This window comes from Verticillium nonalfalfae (assembly GCF_003724135.2).
Source record: "Verticillium nonalfalfae strain VnAa140/NRRL 66861 chromosome Unknown scaffold_213, whole genome shotgun sequence".
In the NCBI taxonomy this organism is placed as follows: domain Eukaryota; kingdom Fungi; phylum Ascomycota; class Sordariomycetes; order Glomerellales; family Plectosphaerellaceae; genus Verticillium; species Verticillium nonalfalfae.
This window is the reverse complement of record NW_021167438.1, coordinates 18,705-31,471: the sequence shown is the minus strand read 5'-3', so window position 1 is coordinate 31,471 and position 12,767 is coordinate 18,705. Positions and strand designations below refer to the sequence as shown.

General features: G+C 55.9%; 2 protein-coding genes across 2 annotated transcripts; one reads left to right on the top strand and one right to left on the bottom strand.

Moving 5' to 3' along the window:
* Nucleotides 1-3,615: 3,615 nt before the first annotated feature.
* D7B24_003856 (uncharacterized protein) lies at nt 3,616-7,791 on the top strand (the record flags this gene model as incomplete). Its single annotated transcript, XM_028638042.1, has 1 exon — nt 3,616-7,791. The coding sequence occupies one exon, from the start codon at nt 3,616-3,618 to the stop codon at nt 7,789-7,791; it is 4,176 nt and encodes a 1,391-aa protein (XP_028490504.1).
* Nucleotides 7,792-8,056: 265 nt separating this feature from the next.
* D7B24_003855 (uncharacterized protein) lies at nt 8,057-9,520 on the bottom strand (the record flags this gene model as incomplete). Its single annotated transcript, XM_028638041.1, has 1 exon — nt 8,057-9,520. The coding sequence occupies one exon, from the start codon at nt 9,518-9,520 to the stop codon at nt 8,057-8,059; it is 1,464 nt and encodes a 487-aa protein (XP_028490503.1).
* Nucleotides 9,521-12,767: the final 3,247 nt, after the last annotated feature.

The window sequence follows — 12,767 nt, the reverse complement described above, 5'->3', positions numbered from 1 at the left end:
GCAGCGTCAAGCTCGCCGGCGCTGTGGGACTCTCTGGTCTGTGCTGAGATGTTACGAAGCGGAGATTAGACGGTGTAGACGGTCATCTCCAGGCATTTGCGACCGGACTCGAGTCAAAGTCGCAGTTCATGATTGGTTGCACGGGTACAGATGGCGAGAAAGCAGAGGGGAACGAATACTTCTTTTGCATAGACGGTGGCGGGACCAAGTGTGCCGTATCTATTGCCACGCGAAGAAGAGGCTTACTTGCTCAAGCAACTGCGGGGGCCTGCACTCTCAACTCAACACCCTTGGAAGATGTCGTTGAGCAGATCCAGTGCGCAATTGCCGCGGCCGCAGTATCAATGCGTCTACCAAGCGACGACCAGAGCCAGCCATGGCCGAGACTTACCAAGGTTTGGGCTAGTATAGCCGGACTACACCACACCAGCCAAGCCGAATTGCTGTCGACTCGCCTCGAACAAGTCTTTGGCGTTTCCGCAAAGAAGGGCAGCCTACGCCTAACGTGCGACACATCGCTGCTTTCGGCGTGTCTCGACGCTGACGAGCCGGCGGAGGGATGTATCGCCCTCTTCGCTGGCACAGGGGCCATGGCAACAGCCTGGAAGAAAAGGCTGTACAAGTCGGACGGACAGGGGGATGGGGCCATCTCGTTGGAGACTAGGGAAGCGCATTTTACATTGGTCAGCAAGCGCTGCGAGCCGTGCTTGGAAACCTGGAGGAGTATCAGAGCGAAGCCAAGCCCCGTTCGCTCAACGGGCTTGAAGCTGCCATTTTCAAGCACCTAGACTACAATCCCAGAGACCTTCTGTCCAGCATCTCGATGCCGGGGGCGGAGCAGTCTCGGCAGCGCATTGGGAGAATATTTAGAGTCGTCGCAGAGCCGGGATTTACAGACGTCGACCCGGGTCCCCAAGCGCTAGCAATTCTTCACGACGCGGCCAGTAACCTTGCGCCTATCGTCAAGCCGCTGGCATCGATGGACATGTGCAACCCATTGAAGAGTATCCTGGTCATGTCAGGGGCCTTGATTAATGTCAAACCGTATCGGGACCTTGTCCTGGATAAGTACATGGCGATGGGCGTCAGCTTCAGGAGGACCATCATTGTGAGTGACGCATTGGTGTACGTGGCCGAGTTGCTCTCTAAGAAGAAAGGTTCCCATATCGCTACGTAAGGATGTGAGAGGGTTGCTGGGTGTTTGCGTTTAGGGTTCAGGATCTAGTAAGCCTTGAGCGCTCGGATCAGCGTCGTCTACGGCACATGCTACTCCCGACGGTTCTCATCTCACGAACCTAGAAGCAGCTCTCCTATTACCTTACGCATCACGGTACGCGTTGTGGTACAGAACTAAGTTCATATACTACCTGTCTTTTGTACCATACGGCGTACATTCGTACCCTGAAAGTAGCGGGCTAGGGCGAAGATTGGCGGCGTTGTGAATGCAAATCTCGGCTGCTCGACTATCATGTCGCCCAGTAATGTGAGGCTCGGCGCAAAGCAGGGCTCGCGGCCAGATTAGTCGTCTGATGGAAGCCTGACAGCATGACTCAAAGGGGGCTTGAAAGTCGAGGCTTAAGATGTGCTACGTGGCGCACGAATTTGTGACACCGAGTTGTGAAGTTCCGACATCGCAGTTCAAAAAGGCTGTTTATGATGGCAAACTCACATTAGTTGGCAACAGCTTGTTCAACAGCCGGGGGACTTCGGGGTTTTGGAGGCTGGGTTCGTTTGTCGGGTCAGCTGGTATTGTGCAGCCCGGTCTACAAAGTGGAAAAAGCCGGATGGCGCGCTGTCCGAAATTCCATGAACGCTTTCTCGTCGAGTCTGGGCTGCAAATTTCAGTGACGAACAGGATCTAGAGCATGCCAGCGTCCCAAGCGATGCAAACGATATCATGTTGATGTCAGAAACAACACGCGTTGATTTCGTTCGGGTACCTGTTTTAAGGCTGCAAGAGACTCCACTGCGATGCATGATGCACTGCACCCCTGCTGTGCTCCCAGATCAGCAATCGAGTGCAACGCTGTCTTCGGGGCTGTGTGACCAACAAGTCGTGCCTTGGGGTCCTAGATTATGCCGCCTATGGGCATTTTCCTTTGTTCTGTTGTCGGTTCCGCAGAAATGGACGCAACACAACAACACCATCAGTCGTCTCCGTATTCAGCTGAGAGCAGATCACCGAGAGCCTCGAGAAGCACTCACAAAGAGAAGACGAAGGCGGCCTCACACGGCGCCACGAATGGAATGTTGTTACTGGCGTCGCCCATTCTAGGGCAAGGCGTGGCAAGGCCGCAAGGTTCGTCATGCGAAGGTGTGAAATTGACAGTTGGTGCCGCCGCCACCTGCCATATGACTCTTCGGAGGAAAATGTGTCAAGCCACGGGGCAATCGAGCGATAATAGCACCATCACTTTTAGTGATCGCAACGCAAAATTTCGACGGCATCTCAGTTCTGTGGTGACCGAAATGGCTTGAGGTGTGTCACGCGAACCAAGCTCAAGTCTGGCAACGAAGGGGGCGAAAAGGAAAATGAAAAGAAGGCTGGCTGCCTGTCGCGCTCGAGGCACCGAGCAGTGAAACGTTACTGGCGCACGTGTGCTAAGCGCTATCGGATGTGCCGCGCGGGGGCTGTTCGGAGCCGCAGACGCCTCCGACAATGGCATTGTCGAGGAGGCCAAATGAGGACTCTCAGCATTAGGAATGCCAGATGTGGACGTGGTTTTCGCCTTTCGAGGTGGAAGAGAGCCCACAGGCAGGCAGCCATGACGGATGAACTGGACCTGCCCTGCACAGACTGCGGTCCTTCCCTCTCTCAGCTGAGCCCCAGCCACAGCGATCGGGTTGCTGCTCCCCATTGGACATCCGCGGGAAGGCGCCTGTGTTTCATTCTCATGCTCCTGCCACTGGCTCGGCTCGCTCAACACACCCCCAGGATGGCGTATCCCGGCAGCAACTGCCACTGGAGCAGCCAAGGAAACTGGAGCAGCCAAGGAAGGCAAGGAGCGACACTCGACTCAATTCGCTCCCCTCAGTTCGGTGTAACATGCACCTGCATCACCTGAGAAGAGGACCCGAAGAGAAGCAAGACCCAGCGACGAGAGAGAGAGAGAGAGGTACCTCGACCCCCGGAGGACAAGACAGCCAGCCCCATGAAGCCTCTCTTCTGCCACCTGAACCCCCGAACCTCGCTTCCATCCTTCATGATTCTTCACGCACTGCAGACCTTCAGCCACCCAACAAGCTCTAAAGTTTTCTTTGTGCACCCCACGCAGCCAAGAGTCGAACTTCTTCACGAGGCAGAGCCAGATCTTACCTCGCGGCGGTATGACGACGCTCCTTTTCGAATGGCATTGATGAGGCTCTGCCGACCACTGCGTCTGGTCTCTATTTAGAGTCGCATCAACCCGGGACCTTCTGTCGGCGTTCAGTACATGACACACACACACGCATCGCACATTGCACATTGCTCCCTTCTCCTCTATTCATTCGTCTTGCCTTGATCTCATCGTACGTGCCGCTCGTACGGCGTCATCAACACGACAAACCCACCACCGCCTACTACAGCCTGAGCCACCGCCACTGATCCCCAACGTCCAAACCCCCGCCATCGACATGGTCGATCGGGAAGAGATCCCCCGCGATGGCATTACGTGCGTCTATGCCCATCCTGACGCGCAGGCGGACATTGTCTTCCTCCATGGTCTCAACGGCAACCCCACAAGGACGTGGACTGCCAAGGACTCGGCCGTCTACTGGCCTGTCGACTTGCTGCCCAACACGCTCGGCCCCGACGCTCCAGTCGATGTTCTCGTTTACGGGTACAACGCCGACACCGCCAGCACCAGCGAGCGCAGCGCCAGTGACAATTACATCTACGAGCATGCCCAAACCCTCGTGACCGATCTCACATCCTACCGCGGCACGAGGGGAACCGCAACGAGACCCATCATTTGGGTTGCTCACAGCCTCGGCGGCATTCTCTTGAAGCGTGCCCTGAACTATTCCAACGACCTCAAAGACAGACACCATGAAGCCTCGCGCTCTGTTTTCGTCTCGACCTTTGCCATCATTTTCCTGGGTACACCCCACAAAGGATCCGGCCTCGCAACCTGGGGTTCCATACTGCAAAACATGGCCAGAGCGACCATGCCGAGACGACTCTTTGACAGCGAACCCATCTTGATCAAAACGCTGAAGAAGAACAATCAGACACTCCGAGATATAAATGTGCACTTCCTCGACATCTACCAGAGGTTCAAGATTCAAATGGCCCATGAGAATCACAAGACTGACTTTACCATTACCAAACGCCTCGTTGTCGATTCGGCCTCTGCCAATCCAGAGCTTCCCGGCGTGCAATATTTTGGAATCGAGGCCACGCACTCCAACATGTGCAAGTTCAGCAGCTCGACAAGCCATGGCTACCGCATTGTGACCAGCGCCATCCGCGAGTGGGTCATCCAGGGGCCCTCCGTCATCGAGCGCCGTTGGGACGTTGAGAGGAACGAATCGCGCCAGCGTGCTATCGAGGATGCCACCGAGCGCCTCGGCCCCGCTGCTGCTGGCTTTCCGGGGTTCAACACGCCGATGACTTCCTCCGGACATTTTGAAGGCCCATCTGCCCCCCCACGTACCACGCCGAGTTTGAGCATGCCCTTTCTGCAGCACGCGCAATCGACTCGTTCGTCGCTTTTCATCACTCCCAGTCATTTTCACCCTGACACTGTCTTCGTCGGGCGTGATAAGGAGCTCGCTGGTTTGCATGCGATGCTGCTAGACGAGCACCGACACTCTCTGGGTACATCGGCCGTCGTCGTGCAGGGCATGTCCGGCATCGGAAAGTCCGCACTAGGTAAACAATACATCTTCAACCACAAGAGCCATTACCCTGGCGGCATCTATTGGATCAGGGCGAGCACGCTACAGGAGATGGAGGACGACTTCTGGCATATTGCCAAGAACGATGCTATCCGACAGATGATTGACCACAGGTCCGAGTTAGACCTCCGAGACCCTAAGAAAGTAGTTGATGTTGTGCGGAGTTGGTTCAACAAGCTGGAGGAATGGCTCATCATTTTTGACGGCATCCGCTTCGATGACCCAACGGCCATCAGTCACTTCGTCCCGGACAACAAGAACACCAGCATTATTTTCACTTCCACAGAGCGTCCCGTCGCTGGCAGTCATCTCCTCAACAACCCTATCATATTGGAGCTGGGCTTGCTCTCTGTACCCGAGAGCCAGGAACTGCTCCTTGGGGAGTTGGGCAAGCACAAGCCGTACAAGCCCGACGACCTCGACATGGCCGCCAAACTGGTCAAGCTGATGGACTGTCTGCCTCTGATGATCCACAGTGCCGCTCAACAGATGAAGGCCACCAGGGAACCACTCTCGAAGTACCTGAAGTCCTGGAAAGCCAAGCCCCACATTGGCGACGCAGCCCTACCAGCTTTCCAGTCGATCCGCGATGACCTACAAGACCGCGGTGAGACTGCCGCGCTCAATCTCATCAACATACTTTCCTTTTTTGGCCAGCTCATTCCTGTGGAGATGTTGGCTCTGGGCCTCAATGCGCTGGATACTCGGACGTCTGTCAAGACAAAGGGAAGTCTGAACAAAACGTTTGCCACGCTTATCGCATTCGCCCTCATCGAACGCAGCGAAACAGCTGAGATTCCGTCCTTGAGTAGCAAAACCTCGGATAACAGTGGAGAGACGCAGATGGAGCCGCTCGACACCCTGTGGACTCACAGCGTTACCCAGGTGTTCTTTGCCAACATCTTGGCCGACGACAAGCAGTTTTGGCTCGAACGGGCCATTGCCGTATTTTGTCGCTCATTTGATGAGGCGGATGCCCGAATGAAGAGCGCCAAGCCCGAGAGCAAGAATCCCAACAAGCCAGGTCTGGGCATGCCCGACGACTACAGACGATACTCAGCTCATGGTAAGCGGCTTCTGGAGCATGTCAACAAAATGAAGAAGACACAGCTTGCCCCTGAGCTCAATACAGCCAGGCATGAGCTCAGGCTGCGACTAGAGAGCATTCCTGCCGAGCTTGACCGGCTTCAGCGTGTCGTTCTGGCGAGCATCGTCAATGGTGACGAGGCACCGAGGATCTCGGTATTCCAGCGGTCGAACAGCTGGTCAACGGGCACGGCTCCGTCTCTTTCCCAGGGATCATCCTCGCTGTCCAACTCTTCATTCGTTGACGCCGGACGTGTTCCGAACAGCTTATATCGGTCCCCCATCGACCATACCAATCCGCACGACTACCATGTCCCGTACCCAGTCCCGCCTCGCTCGATGCCTTTCCCATATGACAACACGATGCCTGCTCCGCCATTCCAGGACGATGAAATGGATGACCGAACCGTGACTCCGTTTTCGGAGCCGCACCCTCCGTGGAACGACGGCGGGATGGGTGAAGGTGCAGGTGTACCACAACATCGCGCACTCCGGAGGATGGACAACAGGCGTTACCGAGACCGTGCTGGGGCGTGGAGGGATGCCTCAGCCAGCAATGACCCCCGCGTCAGCATCAGCCGGGAGTCAGCTAGGGGTCTCTTTTCCATGTCCGAGAGCACTCCGAATATTTGGATGCCTGGTCATGCCCGCGTCCTCTCCGAGAGCCAGGCCGAAGCGGGGCTTAGGAACATCAAGAAAGCCTCACCGCCGCCAAATCGCGGCGGCAGACCAGTTCAGGATCGGACTCGCAGCCCTGTGCTGGGCGCAGAGAAGACCATTCGGCTTGGACAAAGGGTTAGACCGGACAACCATTCCGAGCCAGCTCCAACCTCAGTTCTCGATGACATTTCCCCGTCGTTCTTGCGCGGACCCCGGTCGAGATCCCCACTGTCATCGCAGGTCGCCTCCAGTTCACATTCACTGCCCCAAGCGACGCCTCTAGGGCAGACACAGGCTTCGATGCAGTCGCCCTGGGTGCCGCCTCACGATCCTTACCCGTACTCAAACCCTCGCGATATGCGAGATGACTTAATGGACTGGGACGCGGAAATGGAAACTATGGCTCCAAGCGGCATGCAAACAAGCAGCTACAGCCCTGGGATATGCCAAGGCCCCTTTGCACCCCCTATTCTCTCGGTATCTACCAACCGACAGAGTAGTTTGCAGCACAACCATCGCGGTGAGCGGACCAAGGCGGAGCATTCGACACAACCACAAGATGAATGGACTAATGCGAAACCATGGCCGCAGTCGGCACCGCACACTCATCAACCCGCTTTTCTCTTCTCTCCTCCAGCGCAGGGCGATGCCACTCCATCGAGCCCGCATCCGGTGACTGGCTACACGTCGCAACCCATGTCACGTAACCCGAGCTCGATTCCCAGGGAGCCAGTACCCATGAGCAGAGGACGTAGTCGCAGTCGCGGTGGAGAGTTTCCAGGTCGCGGCCGAGCGGCTTCGGTTGTGGAGACGGAGCCCTCGCCCCGGCTTCCAGCCTTTGGCATCGGTCAGACATCGTACCAAGCATGGGAGCAGGAGCACGGGAGGCACACGAGGTCAAGGGGCGACTCCTTGCTAGGATCCTCATCGGCGCCCCTTCGTCTGCCTAGGACTGGCACAGCAGGTCTGAGCGCCGGGTCGCGCAGTCCTTCGCGGAGCCCTGTCGGCAGTGCGCAGAGCAGGGTTGCAGATTTGACCGCAGAGGATATGGTACGCACGAGGTCGGGGCCGGGGCGAGTGGAAATGGGTGGTTGGGCGCCCGGAGATGGGGACCCTAGGGCAAAAGAAAACGCGGGGCTGGGTATTCGATGGCAGCAAAATTAAATGGGAGTGGTGTCGCTGGTATGCTAGATTGGGTTTGACAGGTCTGGTTTGGGATGGAGAGTTTGATGTGTCTCTGGGGTATTTTTCTTGTCTGGGTCGGGTTCCGACTTGTCATTTTTATGGTGTTTTCGTGTGTATCATGGAGACTTGTCAACTAGATCAAGGCGAATGTACTATGATGCCTGTTGCATACCCAAGAGGACGCGATGATGTGATGAATGGTACACTTCTGGAAACTTTTGTTGAACAAACGCGATGTCTTGAACTACCCCACAAAGTCTGCGAACTCGTTCCATTCCGCATCCGCCTTGAGACGCTCCATATCCTCCTCCAGCAAACAAATGGCCACGCTGATGGACTCATCCCTCGACCGCGGCAGCAGATAGATCAAGCTCTCGACGAGGGTGAACCGCGGCCTGCGCACACTCGCCGGCAGCCCCAACCCCAGCGCAAACGACAGCGCGTACGAGTCCACGCCAGCCCACGAGCTCAGCATGACGCCGCTCTTCAGATCCATCCCCGCCGTCAAGCTGACGACCGTCCGGTCGGGCATGCGGTCCATGTACGAGGCCAGGGCGCGCGTGCGGCGGCCCACCAGCTCCGTCGCGGGCTCGAGCTCCCTGCGCAGCGCGGCGCTGACGACGGCGAGGCCCTTGCCGTCAAAGGGCGCGGCCAGCGTGTCGAGCGGCACGGTGGCGTAGGTCATGGTGGACAGGAGGCCGAGGTAGTCGGGTGAGATGGGTAGGAAGCGGCGGGCGTCGACGGCGCGGGCGATTCCGGCCGTGGCGATTCCTGCTTTCCGCAGACGCGGCAGGCGGGTGCGCGTGATGGCGGACCAGACAAAGGCCGTCAGGACGTCGTCTGTCGAGACGAAGGGCATGTCGGGTGGAAGCGCGCCGCTCGTCAAGACCCGCTTTTTGAGCTCGGCTTGGGTCGAGAGCGGGAGGTCAAAGTTGGCCCAGACGCATTTGCCCAGGGGGAAGGACGGGTCCGTGAGCATCTCGACCATTTCGTCGTTGGCCTGCAGCGAGCGCGGCGCCGGGAGGATGTGCGGCGTCAGCAGGTCCGGGTCCATGGCGGCGTATTCCTCGTCGTCCATGAGGCGGATGGCCTCCGTGCGTCGGAGGTTGCCGATCGCGAGGTCTTCTTCTGTGAACGGGCTGGTTGGCGTGTCCCGGCAGGCGCGGGAGAGGAACCCGATGAGGCGGCCTTGGGAGTTCATGTCCATGGCGCCGTGGTGGGCGGCGAAGCAGAGGATGAGGCCGCCGCGGAGGAACGTGGCCTGGATGGCGAAGATGGGGTCGACGGGCGAGGTTTCGTTGGGGTCCGGCAGGGGAAACGTGGCGATGGGAGCGATGAGGCTCTCGTCGAGCATGTTGATCGGGAACCGGGCTTGTTCGAGCGCGTCGTAGGTTGGTGCTTCGGGGTCGTCGCGCGCGTCTCGTTGTTTGAGGAGGGGAATCTTCTCGTGCGGGCGAATGTACATTTCTTCTTTGCCGGCTGCTTCGTCTCTGACCGTCACCATCTTGCCGGCGGCCCAGGGGAAGGCGGCGGAGAGACGCTCGAGGCCGCGTGTGAGCGTCTCGATGACGTTGGCACGGGCGCTTTCTGAGTCGTCTGGCATGGCGTAGATGTGGCAGATTTGCGTGTAGATCTTGATGAGCGGCTGCAGGCCGAGCCTGTCGATGGGGAAGTCATCGAGGAGGTTGTCAGCGGGCGGGCCGTCCATTGTGCTGGTGTTCTTTAAGTCGTTTGCTGAGTGGAGACGTATAGTTGATAATGCCAATACGAAATGACCAGAGCGAGAGCACACTGTCAGTACTGGATGATGTTTGGAGGAATACAATCGTCCATCAGGCGTTATATAGACCTTCACGAAGAAGCGAACAGAGCAATGCATGCAGATCAACTGGACGGCAGACCCTTGCAACCTTGCATGCCCCCACCAAGTGATCATGATGAGTCGACACGGCCAAGGCTGCTAGTGTCTCTCCATTGCCCAATGACCTGCGCGCCCCGGTCGACAATGCATCTCGGTCTCCATTCATCGGCAGAACAATATGGAGTATATATCTGGCAGCGGGCCCATGGGCTGCAGGGTTGTCGCTCCTACGCCTCACATACATCATGAGAGGAAAGCCAATGCCCGCCCGGCTACTGGAGCCCTGAGGCGTCAGGCGGGCGAGGCGCCGGGTACGGGGCCAAGCGGAGCCCGGAACTCGGAGCTTCCATTCTCAATCGAACCCCTCTCCTACATCTATCGGAGGGCGCTCTAGGTGGCTGCTGGCACCATATCTCAAGGCTCATACAGAGGCCGTGTGACGGGAATACCACCTTGCGATGATGACAAGCCCTGATGTGCGAGGTACTAAGGATTCTGACTGACGGGCCTGCTGCTGAACGGAGTCAATCGACCGCGGCCTTCATTTATCTCGTACTTTTTCCTCAGCCTGATTCGATATATTCGACTGAGCTAACAAGTGTCTGGGGAGATCCCAGTCCGAGCACAAACGGACTTGGCCTCACACGGACCCAGATGTCTTTACTTTTATGTGTTTTGATCAGCCTGTTCAAATAGTCTTGTTGAGCTCACCTTGCTGCTCATACCCTTATCGACCTGTGACATTCTCTTTTCTTCAGCCAGCACTGCATTAGGACGACATACCGCCGTCCCCCCGCTGATCATTTGATCAAGGAGCACGAGACTGGGGAGGCTCATACAGGCTATCCTAACCGCGGGGGGGCATACTTCAGATGTTCTTTCGGGCCATGCACAACAACTGACTGCAGAAGCGGCCAGTAGAAGACCTCACACTCAGTTTTTAACTCAACATGACACTTGGTCAGGGGCAACCCATCCGCACCGGGTGCATGGATCTAGATGCCTGAACCCCCTCGGTGCTCATTCAACCTCAGCCAACTGCTCGAGTCTTTCATGACTTCCGTGGTGAAAGGCTACGACGAATTGGATCGAAGAGAAAATGGTTGAAACGCGCCGAGAATCTTCTCGGCTCTCCCTAGATCATCATAACCAACCACTCAACCCAGCTCACTCAACCATCCCTTCAACAGGCTCTGCTACTTGCCGACAGTGATTAAGTATGTGCGAAAAAGGCCGGGCTAGACATCTGGGACGCTACTTTCGGTGCGATCCCTTGCAAGGGTCCACCAAAACAATACGGTTGTGGCTGGCAGGTCAAGGTGAGATGCTTTCTTCGCCTCTGAAACGTCTCCAGTAGAACAGCGAAGAGTATTCGTGGTTGCTCTCGGCCTTGGTCAACCTCCTTGGTTGGTTTACATCATTTTGTCTAGCTGCACTCGGCAGTGAAGCTCTTCGCTGCATTGTGCTGGCTTGTGACGTCAAGTCTGAATCCGAAAGTGCAGCAGAAGTCAACCTCTCATCCAAGTATTGTAGCAGCAGACTTATGCCAGCTCATTGTGTCACAGCTAACACTCTGTCCGTTCTCGCCGTTGTTTCAAAACAGACAGATTTTCCCCAGCATTAGGAAAATCTGAGCCCACTGGTGGCATGCATAAATAATGCAAGTGGGTAGCGCAGAGTCCACTGGCTTCAACCAACTCAAATCGAAGCTCCGTTTGTGGGACAAGGCAATCGGTGATGTCACCAAAAAATTGGCCACTTCATAGTTCACACGCATTATGGTCAGCAAATAAACACAGCAGAAGGGTTCAAATAAGCTCGATAGCTTCCCTACTACGGAACAGCTGGTTTCCACAGTATCTCATAGTAGTATATATTCATCAGTAAGATTTTCGGGAGTCTTGAGCTCCAGCGGCTATTAGTCGATTAACAACCTGGTCGTGACCACTCATCACTGCTGCTTGAAGCGCTGTCGTTCCATGATAAGTACTAGCAGCAGCATTAACATCGGCACCAGCGGCGAGTAGCCGTTCGACAACATGAAGATGACCACCTCTTGACGCTGCTTGGAGTGCCGTCCGTCCCCGGTTACGAGCAGGAGCAACATTAACATCGGCACCAGCGGCGAGTAGTCGTTCGACAACATGAAGATGTCCACCTTCTGATGCTAATTGGAGTGCCGTCCATCCCCATTCATTAGCAGCAGCATTAACGTCGGCACCAGCGGCGAGGAGCCGTTCGATAACGTGAAGATAGCCACCTTTTGATGCTAATTGGAGTGCCGTCCCTCCCCGTTTACTAGCAGCAGCATTAACATCGGCTTTAGCATCAAGTAGCCTCTCAACTACGTGAAGATGACCACCTCCTGATGCTGCTTGAAGTGCGGTATCTCCCCACCAAGTAGAAGGAGTATTAACATCGACTTTAGCGGCGAGTAGCTTCTCAACCACGTGAAGATGTCCACCTTCTGATGCTGCTTGAAGTGCATTATCAGTGTTAATATCGGCTTTAGCGGCGAGTAGCTTCTCAACCACGTGGAGATGACCACCTCTTGATGCTTCTTGAAGTGCCGTCCGTCTCCCATAAGTATTAGTAGCATTGACATCGGCTTTAGCGGCGAGTAGCCTTTCCACTACGTGAAGATGGCCACCTCTTGATGCTTCTTGAAGTGCCTTCGTTTGCCTAATATAAGTAGTAGCAATAACATTAGCTTGAGCGGCTAGGAGCCATTCGACAACGTGAAGATGTCCACCTGCTGATGCTGCTTGGAGTGCTATCCGTTTCTGACGACTATCAGCAGCTTTGACATGAGCTTCAGCGGTAAGTAACTTCTTGACGACATGAAGATGTCCACCCTCTGATGCTACTCGAAGCGCATCGTCAGTGCCATACATCGGGGATCCTTCATCTTCCATTAAGATTGTGATGGCATTTATATTGCGATGGGAAGCAGATGACCGTAGAAAGTGAGCCTTGTCAAAACTAGACAGTTGACAAAGCTTCAAGGCACATCGCGTAAGAGCATCGTGATACGTCCGGATACTCCAAGCAAGCATGGTATTGTACTCCTCTGTACGTGACGTTGAACCTTGCC